Below are 23,093 nucleotides of genomic sequence, written 5' to 3'. Positions count from 1 at the left end.
AGGGTCAGGCAGTGGCTTATTCCTTTCGCCCAGTAAAGTGCACACAAGTTGATATAATGTTTGAGATGGGTAACAGAGCTGTTGGCTGCAATAGCTATCACATGTGTATGGTCAGCTTAACACTGACAGTTCTGATCATATACAGCACTTACGTTGGAATCTACAGCCATTACAGATGGCTGCTGGGAAAGCCTTTCTCCAGGGATTCCAGCCACAGGTTCTTGGATGACTTTAAGTGCAGATACAGTAGCTAAATAGCTTCCAGTAGATTCCTGGGTTCTATTAACTTCCTGAGCTGCCACCTGGAAGACATCAAATCACTTTTGTCATTGTCTCTTGGACTACATTGCAGATGTTATGGTACCCTATTTGTAATACATAAGTAATATTCTTTATAATACCACTTAAGTGGAATGATGTGATAATAGAATAGCAGCAGGGAGTAAGTACCTGACTCCAGGCAGGATCACTAGGAGATGGGACAGGTTGAGAAACAGACAGCGATGACACTGTGACGTTCAACTGAGAGCTGAGGCTTCCATTAATGGCGGCAGATGCCAGGTTTTGGCTAATAGTCTGAAAATCTGTGAATGTCAATCCATCTAAATAAGGAGACCGAAAAAAATCATTACTGGAAAATCGCATTACACTAAAATAAACTTCAGGAACAGAAAATAGTAGAACAAGAGAAGAGCCTGTGTAGATCTCTGTCCCTTTTGATCTAAATGATATGGAATATTTAAAAAACAAAATTAATAATATTTCACCAGGCGGGCGGGGTTCACACATTTGGTAAGTATTTTGATCTGAATTTTCTACAGGAACCTTTTTTCTGGTTTTGGCTAAAATACAGTGGTCCCTCAACATACGATGGTAATTCGTTCCAAATGAACCATCGTTAGTTTAAACCATTGTATGTTGAGAGATCCGTGCAATGTAAAGTATAGGAAAATATACACACCTGTCACCACCGCTCCGGACCATCACCGTGGCCATGTCACCCTCCATCGCTGTCACCACGTCCCCGGGGTGTCCCCGCTGCTCCGGACCGTCTCTGCTGCCTGTGATCGTCGCTCTTCATCACCGTCATCACGTCGCTGCGCACGCTGCTCCTATTGGCGCGGTAACGTAATGGCGACAAAGGAGGACGACGGCGATGCAACGGAGCCCGAAGAGGGCGGTCCGGAACTTCGTGGACAGGTGAGTGACCATCATGGACCACACGGGGCACTTTAAATGGCTATCCGGCGGCAGTTGAAGCAGTCTGCGCTGCCGGATAGCCGTTTATGCGATGGCCCGTTTATGCATACAAAAGCATCGTATGTTGATGCAGCCTTCAACATGCGATGGTCTCTGAGGGGCCATCGTATGTTGAAATTATCATATGTCGGGGCCATTGCAGGTCGGGGATCACTATACTGACCAAAATACTTAGCCTTAAAGGGGTACTCCACTGCCCCAGCATCGGGAACATTTATTTCCGAACACTGGGTGCGGGCTGCGAGGGTCGTGATGTCAAGGCCACGTCCGTGGTGACATCATGTCATGCCCCCTCAATGCAAGTCTATGGGAGGGGGGTGAAGGCCATCAAGCTCCCTCCCTTAGACTTTCATTTAGGGGTGTGGCATGACACTGAGGGGCATGGCCGTGACATCATGACCCCCACAGTGGAGTACCCCTTTAAGTGAGGAAAGCCTAGGAAGCTTTGGGGTTGTATCTACATTAAAGTGTCATTAGAATTAGGCCACAAATATCAGATTAGATTGGAGGAGATCTGACAACCTGTACTGATCAATGAACAAGGCACTGCAATGCTGCAGCTTGTTTATTGGTAACCAGGCACAGATTTAATTTGTATTGGCAGTGCCTGGTAATATACATGGTTTGGTGCCATTCACTTGAATAGGACTGAGTGACATGTACTGTAGTACCAGGCATGGCCACTAATAATGAAGTATGTCACTGTCCCTTCTTTTAACTGATCAATGTAAGGGTGGTTTAGGATCTGCAAGCGGAAATTCATAAGTGGGAATGGGAGTGCGGGATACCATAGAAGTGTATGGGCTTAAATTTGAGGAGGAGATTCTGCAGTGTGAATAGGAGGAAGTGCAGGGGAGAGACACAGACACACACTCTGCAGGCTTGTTGTCTGGGAAAAACTACTAAATTTGCAGGTTTCTGCAACGTCAGTTTTTTTTTTACTGAGAAGCGGAGAAGCAGGATCCTCCGTTTTCTGTGTGTATAAAGTGTATCGGAGCCATGATACCCGCTACTCTGGAGCTGAGTTCAAGGAAAGTTGACACAGAGATGGAGCCTGTAGGAGGGCAATCAAGGGGAAAAATACCATGTAATATTCATATAATAGCCAGAACTATTATTACTCCTCATATACACATGTAGGACAGGTTATACTGAAAAGTTACCTAAAATTACAGTTACACTTTAATTGTTGCAGATCTATAGACTGCCAAAAAAGTGATCCCTAAGATAGGTGACAATATAATAAGTCACTTTATAAAGGTAGGTGAATGTGTTAAGGACATAGAATATGCCCTGCATAAATCCATCAAATACCGTACAATAGATTGCAGAATAATGTTGTATATTTGACAAATGTAGCATGGTAAAGAGTGCTTTGGGATGTTTTATCTCATCCACAATGACAAAAGCCTTTATCTTACCTGTTGCATTAGAAGAAGAAGAGTTGGTTTGTTGGACTGGTGGGTCAGAAATCTCTACTGATACAGATATTCCTCCCGTGGCCCTCTTTCTGCGGCTGGAACCCTCCCTAATTATCTTTGTAATACGAATTTTGCTTGCTGGGATCTTCAAGAAAATTGCAAGGTTCTGGACAAGATTTGCACCATAAAACTGATCCTCAGTCATAGCCGGCATATTGAATGAAATAACAATGAGAGGAGATGTGCGTATTTCAACTGGAGTGGATCCTCTGACCAGGATGTACAGCATGTTATAGTCTTTGTCAAAGTAGTTTTCTCCCATAACCGTTGAGTTGAGCTTCGGCATGTATTGTCCTATCAGAAGAAGTGACAACATTTACAAAATCAGCTAAGTAATGTATTTGTAATAAGAGAGGTTAATAGATGTGTAATTGGCAACAACAGGGTAAATTTTTGCAGTAAGGAGGATAAGCGTATTTAAATAGCCAGGAATGTTTATTGTAGTCCTGGATAAACTGGTCTATAGATTATAGAATTTGGGACTTGAAGAAAACATAGCATAATGTGAAGCAAGTCATGCTATGAAGTGTGACACCATGCTTTACTGCCTAGCCGGCGGCCCAGTCTGGCTCATTCATTCCATTATAGTCAAGTGGACAAGTTTTACAACCCAAATAGCAATGGGTTTGTAAATCCATGTCACACTACACATATGAATTTGTGTAAAATATTTTTTTTTTCTACATCGTTTCCACTGCAGCCGTCTAAAAAGTAAGATCTGTGGGGGTCTCAGCATCCAGACTTCCACCAATCTAAATTTCTGAACTGTCACCAGGACATATTAGAAGTCTGTTAAAATGATCATTTGTGGTCATTGATAAATATCACAAAAATATTTGATCATTCCTATTAAGGTGTAGTGAAGGAAGATACATGAACTTACCCTGATAGGTAGGTGCCTGCACAGTGTAGTCTGATCCCTTCCATTGTATATTTGTAGGACTTACATACTCATTATTAACATAGACATCCAATCTCTGAGGATTTGAGTAATAGATTCCCACGATGACAGACTGCAATAAAAGAAATGTAATTAAGTCAATATTAGATTGCTGGAATGAAGTCAAATAAAAAATAATAGTGCAACGAAAAGCCTTTTGTGTAGGGGTCTGAGTATATGGTATTGGTGTGTGCATGTACTCTGTATGGCAGAACTTCAAGCAAACAAAGGTACAATAACCTAAAGCAGATATGAAATGTAATATGGACATGTAAATGCATATTTAAATGGGTTGGGTTACTAAGACAACAGCATTCCAAATGTATTATTATAACACATGGACTTAAAGAAAGGGGTTCCCTGCTTGTAGCTTCCCCTGCATAACTGATCCTACCTGCAGGGGAAGATACACAGAAAATATAATTTCGGCTTTTCTCTTCATGAGAAAACCACTTTCATTTGTTAAGGGGAATACTTTAAAATGTGATGCGGTGTTAAAGGGGTTATCCAGTAATAGATAAATAAATGTGGTGCAGTTTTTTTAAGAAATCAGCTTTTTTTCTAATGCTGGATAACCTTTTTAATCCCCCTTCTGGTTGGTTCAGTATCTTACTTTTGTGTTTTCTGTGTTAAGCAGTTGCAGCCGGAGTTTCTGGGGGCTTGTGCTGGTAAAGAAAACCTGGTATGACTTGTTTGTAGCCACTACAGCGTGAAACAAGGAGACTCTCTTCTGACATGTGTATCCAGAACACCAGCCATGGTCTTGGGGTCCTAAAATTAATATAAAGAAATATACAGTGAGATCATTAGGGTAAATGATTTTCAGGCCCTTTATTTATTTATTTATTTTTTGCTGTGTTGCGGCGATGATTAGAGATGAGCAAATTTTTTCACAATTCGATTCAGCCGATTCGCTGAATTTTCTCAAAATATTTGTTTCGGTCACAATTTATTTGCAGCGAATCGCTATTTAAAACGTCTATTTCTGGCCTACAGAGAGCCTCAATAGGGGTGTAGAACACTTTGCCTTGCTGTAACATGCATAGGGTGTGTACTGGGGTTGAGAAATAATACTGTTATTCAGTATGACATGCAGATCAGCATTGCCATTAGAATCACTGTCGCAGAGCGGCACAATGACAGAGCCTGGAGGTGGCATAAGTATGAGGAGACTATAGAGTAGCTGAATGACACAGCGTGGAGGTGGCGGCAGCATGAGGAGACCATATAGTGGCTGAATGACACATCGTGGAGGTGGCGGCAGCATGAGGAGACCATATAGTGGCTGAATGACACAGCCTGGAGTTGGCAGCAGCATATAGTGGCTGAATGACACAGCCTGGAGGTGGCGGAAGCATGAGGAGACCATATAGTGGCTGAATGACACAGCCTGAGGGTGGCAGCAGCATGAGGAGAACATATGGTGGCAGTATGAGACAGCCTGGAGGAGGCAGCAGCAGCATGAAGAGTCCTGAATGTGACCCAGTGACAGAGTGGTGCGGTGGGTGGCAATGCCAGTACCCGGTGATGAAGATGGGTGAAAAAAGGAGAACTTGGCATCAGATGTGTGGCATCAGGCGGGTGGCAGGATCAGAATAATATCTGGTAGGCAGAAGAAAACGGTCTCTATTGTAAAACTGTTAGTGTGCACAAGTATTGAGGATATGCGTTACGTAAAACTTAACTTTTAATAATATGCTTAGGATAAAATATATGGACCCCAATTTTTTTTTTAAATCAAACAAAAGGAAAGGTGTGCAAAAACCAAGTATTGATGTGATGCAAAGACCACTAAAAGGTGGAAGGGAACAACATATGGTCCATTAATCTTTGGGGGTAAAAACTTCCCCTGTAAGGCCCTACTTTCGCATTATTAATTCCCTTCTTCTTAGCAAGTGTTACTCGCAAAAAAGGGTGGCCCCACACAGGAACCTCTCCCTATTTCCACCTACAAACACTGCCATTTCCCAGGGTTTTTAGGTGGAAATAGGGATTGGTTCCTCTGTGGGGCCACATTTTTTAAGACAAGTAACACCTTCCTCGAAAAGGTGGAAGGGAACAAAGTACTGTATTGTAGCCATGTCTCCAGTGCCCTGACCAGCCATTGTTTCCAACACCTGTTGTAGTAGATAAAGCAGTGGAATGACGTTGTTCATCCCATAATCCTGGATGGGGGCGGGGGGGTCAAAGTTGAGATTCCTGCTCTGCCCATCCCTGGAAGTCCGGACAGAGCGGGGCAAAGATAGCGGCAGCGGCGGTTACTGGCGGCAGTCAGCGGGGGACGGTGGCAGACGGTCGAGGACCAGCGGCAGCAGAATGCAGGCAGCGGTGGCGAAGATAGAGGCAGCAGTAAAGATCTGGTAAGTGATCTTCACTGCTGCCTTGTAGTTTTACAAATACAACTCCCAGCATGCCCAGATAGCCAAAGGCTGTCTAGGCATGCTGGGAGTTGTAGTTTTACAACATCTGGAGGGGGACAGTTTGGAGACCACTGTATAGTGTAGTGTAGGTCTCCAAACTTTACACTTCAAGATGTTGCAAAACTACAACTCCCGGCATGCCAAGACTGTCCAGGCATGCTGAGGGTTGTAGTTCGGCAACATCTTAAGGGACAGATGCTGTCCGGGCATGCTGGGAGTTGTAGTTTTGCAACAACTGGAGGCACACTGGTCGGGAAACACTGACTGTTTCCTGACCCGTGTGCCTCCAGCTGTTGCACAACTACAACATCCAACATGCACTGACAGACCATGCATGCTGGGAGTTGTAGTTTTGCAACAGCTGGAGGTACACTGGTGCGGAAACACTGCGGTAGTCTGTTACCTAACTCAGTGTGCCTCCAGTTGTTTCATAACTACAACTCCCAGCATTCATGGTCTGTCAGTGCATGCTGGGAGTTGCAGTTTTTCAACAGTTGAAGGTTAACCCCCCCCCCCCCCCCCATGTGGATTTACAGTGTACATTCACAAGGGTGGGGGTTTACAGCGAGTTTCCCGCTTTATGCTTGAGCTGCAGCAAATTTTCCACCACATCTCAAACTCAGAGCAGGAAACTTGCTGTGAACCTCCGACCGTGTGACTGTACCTAAAAATACTACACTACACAAAATAATGGATAAAACACTACATATACACCCGTTCATGCGGCAGTGTTTCCACTGTGTAGAAATAAGAGCTAAGTTTTAAGTCATAGCAAAGGATCTGAGTACTTACGTCCATGCTAAATTTTAGGTTTTCATTTATAATTAGTATGCAAAGATTTCTAAAATCCTGTTTTCTTATTCTCATTATAGGATATTAAGTGCAGAATGATGGGAAAACCTTTTTTTTTTTTTTATTTATTTTTTTTTTTTTTTACTTTAGCACAAGGGCAGAACATAAAATGTGAAAAAAGTCAAAGAAGACTTTCCGTATGCATTGTATATGACTAGACATAATAATAAATCACACATACCATTGATAAGGTCAAGATAGCCATCCGCCAGAACAGCCACGGGTGAGAGGCGTCGTGTCTCAGTGTCAGCATCAAGACTCTCAACAACAAGCATCTCATAGTTCAGGCCGCTGCATTTGTAGCTCTCCCAGGTTGGCATGTATACACATGTGTTATCCCTGATAACCCCTAAGAAAGGCAAACACACATTACTGAAAAATAACAAAGTAACTTATAACAAGGAAGAGGTACATATAGAGATTTGTCTACTTATTCCACATCTTAAAATTTTGCCGGATCAAACAGGACAGTGTTAGGGTGCATGCACACTACGTTTCTTAAGATACGGGACCGTATACGGCTGGGGAGAGGGGGGCGGAGAGTCTGGGGCGGGGCAACTGCACGCTGCCATATGCGGTCCCGCATCTAATGTATTTCAATGAGCGACCGGAGTGAAACGCTGCCTCCGGTCGGCTCCATTTTGGCCCGTATACGGTTTCCCGACCGGACCTAAAAACTTAGTCAACAGCGTTTTTAGGTCCGGTCGGGAAACCGTATATGGGGAAAAACGGAGCCAACCGGAGGCAGCGTTTCACTCCGGTCGCACATTGAAATACATTAGATATGGGACCGCATACGGCAGCATGCGGTTGCCCCTCTCCCGACTCTCCGCCCCCTTCTCCCCAGCCGTATACGGACCCGTATCTTAAGAAACGTAGTGTGCATGCACCCTTACTATTTTCTTGGGGACAGTTCTTAAAACCTTTTTTTCATCCTAGATCCTGCACAATCAGCTGTGAGTTGTATTATTGATAAGAGGAAGCATTCAGCAAGTTTAGGGCAGGAGGGATAATGCTATGGGGTCATTTTAGTAAACAGCCTAGGTGCCTTAGTCTATCGGAAAAAAATATATTAATGCTTACGCATATCAAGACATTTTGGACAATTGTATGCTTCCAACTTTGTGGAGCAGTTTGGATTTGGCAATGTTTCTGTTTCAGCATAACTCTGCCCGGTTCACAAAACAAGGTCAGTAAAGGCATGGTTGGGGGAGGTTGGTGTTGAAGAACTTGCCTGGCTGCACAGAGCCCGACCTTAACATCATCCAATACCTATAAGATTTACTGGAATGGATGCGAGCCAGGAAAAAAAAAACCATAGACAACTCCAAAGTATTGTAGAAGGTCTTTTCCAGAAGGGTAGACATTTTCAACAATTTCAGGGTGTGAATCTTAGTTATGATATAGTAAAAATTGCCCTCGTTCATAACTCATGATTATTTGTAGACTTTTATGGATTGTGAATGGACGAACAAAATGAAAGAAAGGACTGACTATATAACTGGACTAGTTCACAGTTTGTTTGTTTGTTTTTTTGTTTTTTGTTGATTTTTAGTTTAAAACATGTCCTGGTTTTATATTTTAAAATGCTTTAAAGTGTACCTGTCATAAAAATGTAGATAAGAACATTATATGTATATTTGTGATATACTGTACATTGGTTAGAAAATGTGTATATTTTTGTCCCTACAGCTATTGTCTGGGTGTCTCTGTGACAAGACCAAATACAGGAAGAATGAATGTACAAGCAGGGCTCTACACTGAGGACAAGCAGGGCTCTGTACACTGAGGACAAGCAGGGCTCTGTACACTGAGGATAAGCAGGGCTCTGTACACTGAGGACAAGCTGGGCTCTGTACACTGAGGATAAGCAGGGCTCTGTACAATGAGGACAAGCAGGGCTTTGTAAACTGAGGACAAGCAGGGCTCTGCACTGAGGGCAAGCATGTATAACATGTATAGCTTGGAAGAAAGAAGAGACAGAGGGGATATGATAGAGACTTTTAAATATCAATATGGTAAAGGAGGAGAGCATATTTAAGAGAAGAAAAACTACCACAAGAGGACATAGTTTTAAATTAGAGGGGCAAAGGTTTAAAATTAATATCAGGAAATATTACTTTACTGAGAGAGTAGTGGATGCATGGAATAGCCTTCCTGCAGAAGTGGTCGCTGCAAATACAGTGAAGGAGTTTAAACATGCATGGGATAAGCATAAGGCTATCCTTCATATAAGATAGGGCCCGGGACTATTCATAGTATTCAGATTATTGGGCAGACTATATGGGCCAAATGGTTCTTATCTGCCGACACATTCTATGTTTTTATGTTTCTATGTTTCTGTACACTGAGGACAAGCAGGGCTCTGTACACTCAGGACAAGCAGGGCTCTGTACACTCAGGACAAGCAGGGCTCTGTACATTCAGGACAAGCAGGGCTCTGTATACTGAGGACAAGCAGGGCTCTGTCCACTGAGGACAAGCAGGGCTTTGTACACTGAGGACAAGAAGGGCTCTGTGCACTGAGGACAAGCAGGGCTCTGTACACTGAGGACAAGCAGGGCTCTGTACAATGAGGACAAGCAGGGCTCTGTACACTAAGGGCAAGCAAAGCTCTGTGCACTGAGGACAAGCAGGGCTCTGTACACTGAGGACAAGCAGGGCTCTGTACACTGAGGACAAGCAGGGCTCTGTGAACTGAGGACAAGCAGGACTCTGTACACTGAGAACAAGCAGGACTCTGTACACTGAGGACAAGCAGAGTTCTGTGCACTGAGGACTAGCAGGCCTCTGTACACTGAGGACAAGCAGGGCTCTGTACTGAGGACAAGCAGGGCTCTGTACACTGAGGACAAGCAGGGCTCCTGTACACTGAGGACAAGCTGGGCTCTGTACACTGAGGACAAGCAGGGCTCTGTACACTGAGGACAAGCAGGGCTCCTGTACACTGAGGACAAGCTGGGCTCTGTACACTGAGGACAAGCAGGGCTCTGTACACTCAGGACAAGCAGGCCTCTGTACACTGAGGACAAGCAGGGCTATGTGCACTGATGACAAGCAGGGCTATGTGCACTGATGACAAGCAGAGCACTCCCAGCTCACACAGCAGGCTGATTGACAATTCGGAAGCCTACAGAGAGCCCTACTTGTTCTGTCCTCACTTCCTGGATTTGGTCTCCTCATAAAGACACACAGGACATTTTTTAATTAATTTATATTACAAATATACATATAATGGTATTATCTACATTATATAAAAAGTTTAAGTGCTTTAAATGCTCTGTTTCCTGAGTATTAGGACTCTTTACCTTTGTATGGTGCCACCTGTGACACAGGGATTCGACTTCCATTTAAGGCAGTCAGCATGACTTTAGGGATTCTGTAGTCTCCAAGACCGTACCTCGTGTCTCCATTCCACTGGTATTCTGATTGTGGGACTACAGCACCAATGTTACCAAGGAAAGAACCATCACGGTCTTTCAACAGTGTCTTCCTTTTAGCATCGCAGGTCATATCCACGCAGTCCGAGGGGTTGGCTTTGCTGTTGTGACAAGACAAAGAATACGAACAATGTCTCATCTCTACTATACTACTATATGCACAGAGACTTAAATAAGTATTATACACATTTTAGTTTATTCTGCTGGGTAACTGGCATCAACTTAGATTTCCTATCTGGGTGGCCACCATTTGCAAGGACTTGCATATCATAGAGGTAGATCATGTTGTTTCTTTGGGGCTCTTACAGATAGGGAGAAAAGCCTTTGTTGGGGTGGGTTCACACCACGTTTTAGCTATACGGGGACCGGATCCGGCTGGGGGGGAGTAAGAACGTGGCGCTCCCGTATCCCAGCTGGGCTTGGCCTCTTCTCATTTATTTGAATGAGCCGACCGGAGTTATACAGTGATGCCGGTCGGCTCATTTTTGCCCGTATCCGGTTTTCTGACCAGACTGAAAACCATGGTATGCTGCGGTTTTCAGTCTGGTCAGAAAACTGGATACAGGGCAAAAATGAGCCGACTGAAGTCACTGTATGACTCCGGTCGCCGGATTCAAATGAAAGAGGAGGGGCCCGGTTCCGGATCCGTTCCCTGTATAGCTAAAACGTGGTGTGAATGCACCCTTATTGAAAGAAAGAGAAAGAAGGAGAAAGAAAGAAAGAGAAAGAAAGATTCCCCTCTTCCCTATATACGTGATTGAGCACTGCTGTACATGTAGCTTGATATATAGAGACAATAACAGCAATGATTTTCTGCTATACATAGTTACATAGTTAGTACGGTTGAAAAAAGACATATGTCCATCAAGTTCAACCAGGGAATTGAAGGGTAGGGGTGTGCACGATATTGGAGAAGGGATGGGATTTTATATTTCTTCATAAGCATTAATGTTATTTTGTTCCAGAAATGTATCTAATCCTGTTTTAAAGCTGTTTTTCCTGCTGTGACCAGTTCCTGAGGTAGACTGTTCCATAAGTTCACAGTTCTCATGGTAAAGAAGGCGTGTCGCCCCTTGAGACTAAACCTTTTCTTCTCCAGATGGAGGGAGTGCCCCCTCGTCCTTGGGGGGGGGGGGGGGTTAAGCTGGAACAGTTTTTCTCCATATTTTTTGTATGGGCCATTATATACATTTATCATATCCCCCCTTAAACGTCTCTTCTCAAGACTAAGCAATTGTAACTCCTTTAATCGCTCCTCATATCTAAGATGTTCCATGCCCCATATTAGTTTAGTCGCACGTCTCTGCACCCTTTCCAGCTCCGCAGTGTCCCTTTTATGGACTGGTGCCCAAAACTGAACAGCATATTCCAGGTGAGGCCGTACCAATGTTTTATAAAGGGGGAGTATTATGTCCCTGTCCCTCGAGTCCATGCCTCTTTTTATACATGACAATATCCTGCCGGCCTTGGAAGCAGCAGCCTGAAATTGCATGCTATTCTGTAGTCTGTGATCTACAAGTACACCCAGATCCTTACAGTATACAGTACTGTAGACTGCTCTTCCATGATGCACAGGATCACTTACTGGTAGAAAGAAGTTATACCTTATATGTGTGCAGAGAATGAGGCAAGGAGAGATGCTTGGGCATATTTATCACCTTAGTACAAACACTTACGATACATCTGGCCGATGGACAAAGACTGTCTGATTCTCTGAACTGTCCAACACTGTTATTCTGGAGACTTCCACTGGGTGCTGCAAATCTTCATTTTCTGGGTTTGTTATGAACATTACATTGGATTGTCCAGAACACACAGGTTTGTAGCCTACAAATGTTGTATCTTAAAAGGAGACAATAATATTAACATGTCATTGCAGCAATATAAATAGAATACAAATTTGTTAAGAGACCTAAACTATACAGTATACAAGAATAACTTACCTTCCACGGTCATAAGGCCACTGATCGCATTATAGCTCATTATTCCTGCATTCGGGTGACCAGGTGCCAAGTTATGGCTGGAGGCAAAGGTGGGCCAGCAAATGCCACTTCTACCACCTATACAAGAATAAGGGAGGGATACATTTCCTTGTGACTGGAAGCATATAGTAAAAATATATAACTATCCAGATGTGATGCTGAGAAAGGTCACAGAACACCTGACCTTAGAAATAAACATACCCTTAAAGACCATATGACAAGAGGTTTTCAAAAATAATCATCCCCCTAAAGGGAACCTGGCATCACTTTCTTGCTGTCTGAACCATGAGATCTGTTTGTTTGGGTACAGGGAGAGATTCATCAATCAAGGCTCAGTGAGAGAAGCCACCGGGGACCACCCCACTGACCCATGGCTCATGCAGCAGCAAACTGATGACGGCTTCCCTTTAAATTATACATCTGAAATAACTGGATTATTTAAGGACAGCAATATTAAATATAAAATATTCAGATTAAGCCCTTAATAACAACGCCCTTATTATTATATTATTTATATTCATAATGACGGCCTTATTATATTATTTTATATTCATATAGTGCTGACAAATGTAACGCCCCCAACGGGTGTGGACCCGCTGTGCCAATTACTGGTGTGATGTAGGGCCAATCTTGGGAGCAAAGTCTAAGTGTTTTCACCCTTTATCCTGCTTCAGGATGTGGAAGCTGGTCTTAGCTGCAGGGGAACACCAGGTCATTTCCATAAGAGTAGTCCAGGTAAGTGGCAGCTGGCCGAGCAGCCCGGACACCCCGGAGTTAAACTCCAGGATACAGGCAGGTGAGAGTAGGCTGATGCTGGAGATGGGAGATCACAGCAGACGGAGTCAGACACAGCAGATCAGGTCTGGTGATTTAGCTGAGCTGGTGCTGTTAAAACAGCATAGCTGTATAGCTCAGTTGCAGCGAGATGGAACAAGCAGAGAGAGGCGAAGTCAAACAGTTCATAGTCACACCCAGGAGAAGCAGAACAGGAGCCGAGGGGTAAGGTAGAGATGTAGTCAGGACAGAGGCTTAATCAGAAAACTGGTACATAAGAACACAATAGTTGACACCTTCGCTTGCAGTAAACCACAATATTGCTCAGACAAGGAAAGGAGGGTGGAGATCCCTAAAATAGGCATGTATGTCAGGGATTAATGAAGGAGCAGAATCAGAGGTGTGCACGATCCTTAAAGAGACGAACCTCTTGTGGCCTCTACTGGATGCACCAGACACTGTCGCCGCCTGAGACAGAGGGAAGAGTCCTGAACCTGCAGGGAGGAGGAGGAGGAACCGTGCTGGAAGTTTGGCCAAGGTAGGCAGCAGAATGCGTTAACAGACAAAAGGTTGTGAGTCCAGCTTCCCAGTGTGATGTGTTTCTGTTAAAATTCAAACTTTAATTGTCCCAATTAAAACATGGTGCAAAAACATTTTTTCAGGTGTTTTAGGGAAACTGTGGAATAGTAGACATTTAGGAGACTGTGGTATTAGATAATCTTGTTGTTATTGATTAATCACCTCTAACAGTGGCTTAGCTATAGAGGTCGCAAAGGTCGCCATTGCGACCGGGCCCCCCCTGCCACTAGACTATACTATGGCCGCAGGTCAGGCCCCCAGGCACAGCACCAGGTCCCGAGCCTGAAGGGGAGGCTTGTCGCTGCGGCATGGACGCTGCCAGTACCAGGCCCTGCGCTAGCTTCAAACCCCCCGCCGAGGGCCAGAAGGGGAGGCTTGTGGCAGCGGCGCTGCCAGTACCAGGCCCGGCACGGCGCTAGCCTCAACCCCCCCCCCCCTTCTACCACAACCCCTAAGTACAGACCATAATGTTGGCGAGACATACACCCCCCTCCTCCCCTCATCGTATGCAGCGCAGGCACTGCAGACACACTCCTAATGCCTGCAGCAATGGCCTAGGAGTGAGCGCAGAGGAGGTATCGGATCACCAGCAGGTCTCCACGCTGAACTTCATGGCGGCTGCAGGTGAGTGAGGAGGGGTTAATGGAGGAGTGGCGGGTGGCTTAATTTGGGGTCCGGAGGAGCGGCAGGGGTGGGCAGGTGGTCGGGTTGCTGGGGCTTAATTTTGGGTCCGGAGGGGGGGTGGGGGTTGTTAATTTTGGGTCCGGGGGGGGTTAATTTCGGGTCCGGAGGGGGAAGTTATATTTGGGGTCCAGAGGCAGAGTGTGTATGTATGATGTTTTGTGTGTATATACTGTATGTATTTTGTATGTATGATGTGCATATATGTACTGTATGTATGGTGTATGTATGATGTGCATATACTGTATGTATGGTGTATGTATGATGTGCATATATGTACTGTATGTATGGTGTATGTATGATGTGCATATATGTACTGTACGTATGGTGTATATATGATGTACATATATGTACTGTATGTATGGTGTGTGTATGATGTGTGTGTATGTACTGTATGTATGAAATATGTATGGTGTGTGTATGTACTGTATGTATGGTGTATGTATGATGTGTGTGTATGTAATGTGTGCATGGCGTATGTATGATGTGTGTGTATAAGTACTGTATGTATGGTGTATGTATGATGTGTGTGTATTTACTGTATGTGTGGTGTATGTATGAGGAGTGCATGTACTGTATGTATGGTGTATGTATGATATGTGTATATGTACTGTATGTATGGTGCATGTATTATGTGTGTGTATGTACTGTATGTATGGTGTATATATGATGTGTGTATGTACTGTATGTATGGTGTATGTATGATGTGTGTGTATGTACTGTATGTATGGTGTATATGTGATGTGCATAAATGTACTGTTTGTATCGTGTATGTATGATGTGCATACATGTACTGTATGTATGGTGTATGTATGATGCGTGTGTATGTACTGTATGTATGGTGTATGTATGTTGCGTGTGTATGTACTGTATGTATCGTGTATGTATGATGTGCATATATGTACTGTATGTATCTTGCATGTATGATGTGCATATATGTACTGTATGTATGGTGTATGTATGTACGGTGTATGTATGATGTGTGTATGGTGTATGAATGATGTGTGTAAGCAACATGTATGTATGTATGTATGATATGTGGAGATTTGTGTAAGCTAGAAGGATGTATATATGATGTGTGGAGATGTATTATGCGGGGGGATTTGGAGGCGGCGTATGTGTATATGATGTGTCTATGTATGATGTGTGTGTATGTATGCATAATGCATGTGGGGGGAGACTGTGTGTGCATGTATGATGTGTGTATGTATGTACTGTATGTATGATGTATGAATGATGTGTGTGTATGAATGGTGTGTGTATGAATGATAGATGTGTGTAAGCAAGATGTATGGAGATGTGTGTAAGGTAGAAGGATGTATGTATGATGTGTGGAGATGTATTATGCGGGGAGATCTAGAGGCGGCAGGTGTATGCATGATATGTGTTTATGTATAATGTATGTGTGTGTATGATGTGCGTGTATATGTATGTATTATGCATGTGTGTGTGGGAGGGGCGGAGGGGGGGGTGTAGGAGGCGCCGGGAGTGTGTTTGTATGTTGTGTGTATGTTTCATAGATGTGTGTAAGCTAGATGTGTGCATGTATGTGTGTGTATTTGTGATGTGTGTATGTATGATAGATGTGTGTAAGCTAGATGGATGTATCTATGATGTGTGGATGTATGATGTATGCATGAATGATAGGTGTGTGTATGTATGATAGATGGGTGTATGCTGTGTATATGTATCGTACATCTATCATACACGCAAATATCATAACCATACATCTATCATACATACACCAGTCTCATACACATCTATCATACATAAATACATATATTGTTCATTAATGTGGGAGGGACAGGAGGTGATTGGGTATGGGTCAGACTTTGGGGCTCTGGAGAGTTTGGCAGGGGAGCCTAGAGCAGAATTCTGGGGAGGGGGCAGAGGAGAGGAGAGGCCTGGAGAGGACTTAGTGGTCTAGGGAGGGGGGAAGAGGAGCCAGGAGGAGGACAGAGGGGTCTGGAGGAGGACAGGTGTGATTCAGCTAAACTGTGAAGAAACAGTGTGTAACAGTATTATTATTATGGAGGGATTATTATATTTAGAGGGTACCGCGTATAGCATGGTTATTTTTGAGGGTTTATATTCAGAGGTACAGTGTGTGGAAGTATTATATTCAGGGGTACAGTGGGTGGCAGTATTACGTTCATGGGCACTGTGTGGCAGTATTATATTCAAAGGGTATGGTGTGTGGTAGTATTATATTTAGAGAGCACAGTGTGTGATAGTATTATATTCAGAGAGCACAGTGTGTGGCAATATTTTATTCAGGGGGAACAGGAGGTGGCAATTTTATATTCGGGGGTACAGTGGGTGGCAGTATTATATGCAGGAGGTACAGTGTATGGCAGTATTATATTCAGGGGATACAGTGTGTGGCAGTATTATATTCAGGGGGTACAGTGTGTGGCAGTATTATATTCAGGGGGTACAGTGTGTGGCGGTATTATATTCAGGGGGTACAGTGTGTGGCAGTATTATATTCAGGGGGTACAGTGTGGCAGGATTATATTCAGGGGATGCAGTGTGTGGCAGTATTATATTCAGGGGGTACAGTAGATGGCATTATTATATTCAGGAGTACAGTGGATGGTAGTTTTATATTCAAGGGATACAGTGTGTGGCAGTATTATATTCAGGGGGTACAGTATTTAGCAGAATTATAATGATTATTGTCTTCATACAGAGGATGAGGATCTACTGACAAAGTGAGAACCTATGATGTCCGGGTGTCAGACTCTGCAGAGAAGATGGAGCTGGAAGACGTCCTGCCGTCTGGCCAGATGAAGAAGAAAAGGAAAGACAACAGAGAAGACGTCACTCAGGTCTCTGATATAATTGTGTATTCTCCTGACTGTCCCATCAGCTGTAGTCACTTGTTAGTTCTGCAGTGATGATGGGTGATGCTGTACCCTAAACTGCGGCTCTCCATCTGTAGCAAAACTACAACTCCCATAATGCCTAGGCTCTCCAGACATGATGGGAGTTATAGCTTTATAACAGCCTGAGAGTAACTGGAACCAAGGTGATAGGCTGCTTGTTCTTAAATGCCTGGGCCTATGTTTTGTCTGTCTGGCCCTGCCTGTCAGTCACTTATATCGTTGTGTATTCTCCTGACTGTCTCATCAGTGCTGTAGTCACTGATATCTTTGAGCGGCCGAGTAAGGGGTCGCCCGGGATTGGGGAAGCATGTTGTCAGGTGAAAGGGGGGCCCTGGGCAAATTTTTTGCACTGGGGCACTGTGGTTTCTAGCTACGCCCCTGACCTCTAAACTTAGTCCTCCATCTAGTAGCTGGTTTAGTTTATCAGTCACTTGTTTCATGGGGTTAGTGGATAGAGGTTTGTATGTGGAAGTATCACTTAATTGTTCCATAATAAGTTTTTCATACAGTTTTTTTTGTCCAATATTACCACGGACCCCCCTTGTCTGCTTGGTGTATTTCTATATGAGTATTATTGGTTAATTCATGTAGGGCTTTCCCTTTTGTTTTTTGTTTTCTTCTTGATATCCCCTTTTAAAAAATCTTGAATGCGGTACACACTGGCGTCTGCTGACTGCCAGCATTACAACATATTCCACAGTTGGCTACACGACACCAAAGTGTTGCCCAACACTATACACAGATTATAATATGTCATATTAGTTTCTTTAACCATGCGTATATGTGGTGATAAGAAGGAAAACAATGAGGTTGTGCATGAGTCACAATAATGCTGATACTGTAAAGTGACATGCAAACAACTTTAAAGTTTACAGTGGAAGGCTAGCAGACATTTTACTGTATTTAATGGGAAATATTCTCTATTTTCTGTTAAGGGATTACCTGTCAGAGGTCTTCTACTGCGGTGCTGAGCAGTAAGCTTTACATTGGGATCACTGTCTGTCAGAGCATCACTGCAGTCAATGTCTGGACTGGATCCCACCATCACAGATTTCTAGATGTATAAAAAAGAAATACTGTAACCAATGTATAGATAATTGTTAGATAAAGAGCTTGATACACTGTTTCTAGTGTAAAAGGTCATTAACCAAATTTATAAGCATAATGTATACAATACATGTAGGGCAGCGGATAACATACATAAATATGTAGAGACCTTCGAAGGGCATATGACAAGAGGTTTCCAAAAATATTCTGCCCCCTTAAAGGGAACTTATTATCCATTTTATTTTGCCTGATTACAGCCATATTGTGGTTATTTTTCCAGTCTATGGCCCAGTTCACTTTACGCTTTGACATTATGTTTGGAGTGCATGCAAACATGAGCTCCCTTTGACAAGATATATGTCCAAAAATGCCATAAGTTCTGGCGGAATGAACCTGTATTACTATAACGTCACAAGCTCATGGTGATGGCTCCAGCGTTCGGAACAGTTTGTTCCAAACGCTGATCAGCGGAGTACCCCTTTAAGGTTTACCTCTTATTTTACATACTCCTTTGCTTCTCTACCGGAAATCCTGCATCTTAGATTTTCATGAGAAGCTATTAAAAAAGACTTTGCTATGTATCAATAAAGAATACTGCACTTTTTCATATTTTTTTTTTTTTTATTGCACCAGACTATCCACATGATGTAAAAGGAAATTTCACTTATCAGATAAAGCCAGTTTCTGCCATTGCTTTGTACTCCAGTTCTGATGCTCAAGTATTTTCAGAGGTGGACTGGAGTCCTCATAGGCGCTCTGACCAGTCTTATGACTTATGACTTATATCCTGTGTGTTCTGACACCTTTCTACCATAGTGAGCAGTAACTTTTTTTTCCAATTTGGTCTACGGCAGCTCTTCTAAGGGATTGGACTAGACCGCCTATCTTTCACTCCCCACAAGCACCAATGATCCTTCAGAGTTCACGATGCAGCCTTCTCTAACCATCTCAATTTGGCTCAAATAGTCAAAATTGTGTTTTTGGCCATCTGTTATAAATATGCGTTATTTACAATGGACAAAAAAGCATAGAATGCTCAAAAAACGGATCCCAATGTGTGTTTTTGTTTTACAACAGAAGTCAATGCTTATACATTTGCACACTTACCGAGATCTGGACTGTTTTGTCAGATGTCTGGTGAGTGACTGATGGGGGTGTGTATATTATAGTAAATATACCCATTCCATTGTCTGCTAGAAACACATCAGAAATCTGCACTGAGGATACGATCTGCAAAGACAAAGGAGCAAAAGACTTAAGAATCAGTAATAAGACATGAAATGGGAAAATGCACCACAGGAGCATCTTCTCACATGTCACAGTAACACGTGAATCAGACGGCCATCAATTCAGGCTTAAAGGGTACCTCTCATCAAAAAAACTTTTGATATATTATAGATTAATGTATGCAGAATAACTTTACAATTGCATGTTATTAAAAAATATGCTTCTTTCTATTTAATTTTCCACTTTGAAGAAATGACACTAGGGGTCTCCCTACCAGTCCTGGCAGCAAGCATTTCAGACTCATGCTGGAGTCCTAAACACTACGAGCTGCCAGTCTGCTTTGTTCACAAAGGAGAACACTCAGAGCTGCCAGCCTGCTTTGTTCACAGCCTGTTTGGCTGTGAACAAAGCAGGCTGGCAGCTCTGAGTGTTTAGGACTCCAGCATGAGTCAGAAATGCTTGCTGACAGGACTGATCGGGAAAAATACAATAGAAAGAAGCATATTTTTCATTAACATGCTATTGGAAAGTTATTCAACATACATTAATCTAAAGTATATCAAAAGTTTATTTGATGAGAGGTACCCTTTAAAGAGTGTCTGAACCCCTTAGAAATTATTCCTACAGATAGTAAACTAAGACATAGGATGCCCTCAAGGGTAGACCTGTCTACCTATGTCTTCACACATTACCTGGACGTAGATGCCGTAATCCCAGCATTTCCATAATTTGAATCCTCTTATTAGTGTACAGTCGGGGAGCCCGTATTCATTCATAAAGATACCATATAACCCACCATAGGCTTCATTGTTTAACCACCGTTGACTGGGATTAGTGACATCTGTAAGACAATAGTATTGCATGTTATTGCAGGATATAATGTATCACTTTTGCAACCACATAACATATTAGTATGGTTTTTGACTGTAAACCATGCACCACCATAGATACAAGTATTAGGCATATTCACAAAATGCCAGCATGTGGTAAACTGAAATATTTATCGATTGGGTTCACAGAGTGACCTGGACATGTGAAAATTTCATCTATTAGATAAACATTTAACAGGGATAGCCCCTATATTCTCCATTACATAAAATCATGAGTTCTTCTTATATCCCCTTTTGTCGTGTTACTATTGAACAATAAGGTTGATTTATTGAGGTCCACACTGTTGAAGTGGTTGTTCCTTTATAAATCAGGTGGACAGGCAAAAATATCTTAGATTAAATATAACATTTCTAATTAAAAAAAAACAAGGTAAGTTTCTAGATCACAGAGGGTCTGACCTCTGGGACCACCCGCAATCTTCTGCACGGCCCCTCTGCTCATCATATTAAAACCTCTTCCTCCATTTATATTTTGATTCATCTATTCCTGTAAAGATTTTTTCAGTTGTGAACCCGAACCCCTTGCCATTTACAGTATTTTTCGCCGTATAAGACGCACTTTTTCTTCATCAAAACGGGGGGGGGGGGGGGGAAAGTTGGTGCGTCTTATACGGCGAATACTAGAAGAACAGATTATACGGTGAATACACGCCTATCGCAGCGGTCCCTGCAGCCATCAACAGCCGGGACCCGCGGCTAATACAGGACATCACCGATCGCAGTGATGCCCTGTATTAACCCTTCAGACGCGGCGATCAAAGCTGACCGCCGCGTCTGAAGGGAAAGTGACAGTAACCCGGCTGCTCAGTTGGGCTGTTCTGGACCGCCGCAGTGAAATCGCGGCGGTCCCGAACAGCCTACAGGACCTTACCTGCCTCCTCAGTGTCTGGTCCATGCCGGGATCCCCTGCTCGGCCGGCGCTCTCCTTCGACATCATCACGTCATCGCGCACGCCGTCCCGTCATCCAATAGGAGCGGCGTGCATAGCGACGTGATGAAAGCGACAGAGCGCGTGGATCCTGGGGAAGAAGACGTCCGGAGAGTCGGGGACACCACGGGGATGCAGCAACAGCGATGGAGTGACATCCAGGGCAGCAGTAACGAGCGGTGACGGGTCAGGAGCGGCGGGGACACGTGAGTATTACCTCCTATACCAGTGGTCTTCAACCTGCGGACCTCCAGATGTTGCAAAACTACAACTCCCAGCATGCTGGGAGTTGTAGTTTTGCAACATCTGGAGGTCCGCAGGTTGAAGACCACTGTTGGGTTTAGAATCTTTATTTTTTTAGATTTTGCACCTATAAATTGGGTGCGTCTTATATGCCGGTGCGTCCTATAGGGCGAAAAATACGGTATATAACACCTTACCACTTTTAATGCAAATGAATGAAAAAACACTGAATTTGGAAAAATGCCATAACAGATATTCCATGATAGCGATTTAGTTTCTAAGGCACTGTATTATTTCATCATCCACTGAACTATTACTTACTTAGGCAAGATTCTCCATCAATACGATATCCAGCTCTTTCAAACCCAGTAACAATGTTATTCTGCAGGACAATGTCAGTTCCTTCATTGACCTAGGAATAAAATATCACAAATTTAAGCTTCATTATAGGAGGTATTTCATCATAGAAACGGTCAATTGACTGTATCTGGGGCTCAATGCCAATGGTGTTAGAGTTCATTAAAGGGTACCTCTCATCAAATAAACTTTTGATATATTTTAGATTAATGAATGTTGAATAACTTTCCAATAGCATGTTAATGAAAAATATGCTTCTTTTTATTGTATTTTTCCCGATCAGTCCTGTCAGCAAGCATTTCTGGCTCATGCTGGAGTCCTAAACACTCAGAGCTGCCAGCCTGCTTTGTTCACAGCCAAACAGGCTGTGAACAAAGCAGGCTGGCAGCTCTGAGTGTTCTCCTTTGTGAACAAAGCAGACTGGCAGCTCGTAGTGTTTAGGACTCCAGCATGAGTCTGAAATGCTTGCTGCCAGGACTGGTAGGGAGACCCCTAGTGGTCATTTCTTCAAAGTGGAAAATTAAATAGAAAGAAGCATATTTTTTAATAACATGCAATTGTAAAGTTATTCTGCATACATTAATCTATAATATATCAAAAGTTTTTTTGATGAGAGGTACCCTTTAAATTAGCACATATCACCTATGACTGGGATCAGCTTTTTACAGCATACATTGAATTCAATAATACAGTATGCCTATAGAGGTGGCTGCAAACAATGACAATGTTGTAAGGGTTTCTTCTATTATAACAGGATACTTCAAAACCCAATGTGGAGAATGTATTATGGGTCAGTTTAATGTGCTGGTCTAAAGCAAAAACACATTGGAGTAAATGTTCTCTTGAGAGGACTAGATAAACTTGAGAAATTACGTGGACAGTATGGTGGAAAAATATATATAATTTAACAAATTAGCTTTTCCAGTCTCAGACCCCTGAGGGAGACACCAAGATTAGTGGTGATACACGCTGGGGTCTCTTGGGCTACAGCACACTAGGATGCTGATGCAGTATTTTCCTTCTTACGTCATTTAAACATCCCATGGTGCTTTTTTTTGCTTTCAGATTCTTTTTAGCACATCAAATTCTCTGATGTTATCTCTG

General features: G+C 43.1%; 1 protein-coding gene across 4 annotated transcripts in view; it reads right to left on the bottom strand.

The window, feature by feature from the left end:
- The window catches only part of LOC130274353 (fibrocystin-L-like), a 191,926-nt gene that overhangs the window by 14,543 nt on the left and 154,290 nt on the right, over window positions 1-23,093 (bottom strand). For all 4 annotated transcript variants that reach the window (XM_056522599.1, XM_056522598.1, XM_056522600.1 and 1 more), the window contains 13 exons: window positions 21,954-22,044; window positions 20,264-20,412; window positions 19,452-19,574; window positions 18,240-18,351; window positions 12,337-12,453; window positions 12,070-12,235; window positions 10,262-10,494; window positions 7,135-7,302; window positions 4,295-4,452; window positions 3,625-3,754; window positions 2,682-3,035; window positions 451-602; window positions 153-302 (listed from right to left, as the gene is read on the bottom strand). In XM_056522599.1, the coding sequence (XP_056378574.1) occupies window positions 153-302; window positions 451-602; window positions 2,682-3,035; window positions 3,625-3,754; window positions 4,295-4,452; window positions 7,135-7,302; window positions 10,262-10,494; window positions 12,070-12,235; window positions 12,337-12,453; window positions 18,240-18,351; window positions 19,452-19,574; window positions 20,264-20,412; window positions 21,954-22,044 (2,103 nt within the window). The remainder of the gene's footprint in view (window positions 1-152; window positions 303-450; window positions 603-2,681; window positions 3,036-3,624; window positions 3,755-4,294; window positions 4,453-7,134; window positions 7,303-10,261; window positions 10,495-12,069; window positions 12,236-12,336; window positions 12,454-18,239; window positions 18,352-19,451; window positions 19,575-20,263; window positions 20,413-21,953; window positions 22,045-23,093) is intronic.

Source organism: Hyla sarda, chromosome 5 (genome assembly GCF_029499605.1).
Source record: "Hyla sarda isolate aHylSar1 chromosome 5, aHylSar1.hap1, whole genome shotgun sequence".
Lineage (NCBI taxonomy): Eukaryota > Metazoa > Chordata > Amphibia > Anura > Hylidae > Hyla > Hyla sarda.
The sequence above is the reverse complement of the archived record's forward strand: the minus strand, read 5'-3'. Positions and strand labels throughout refer to the sequence as shown.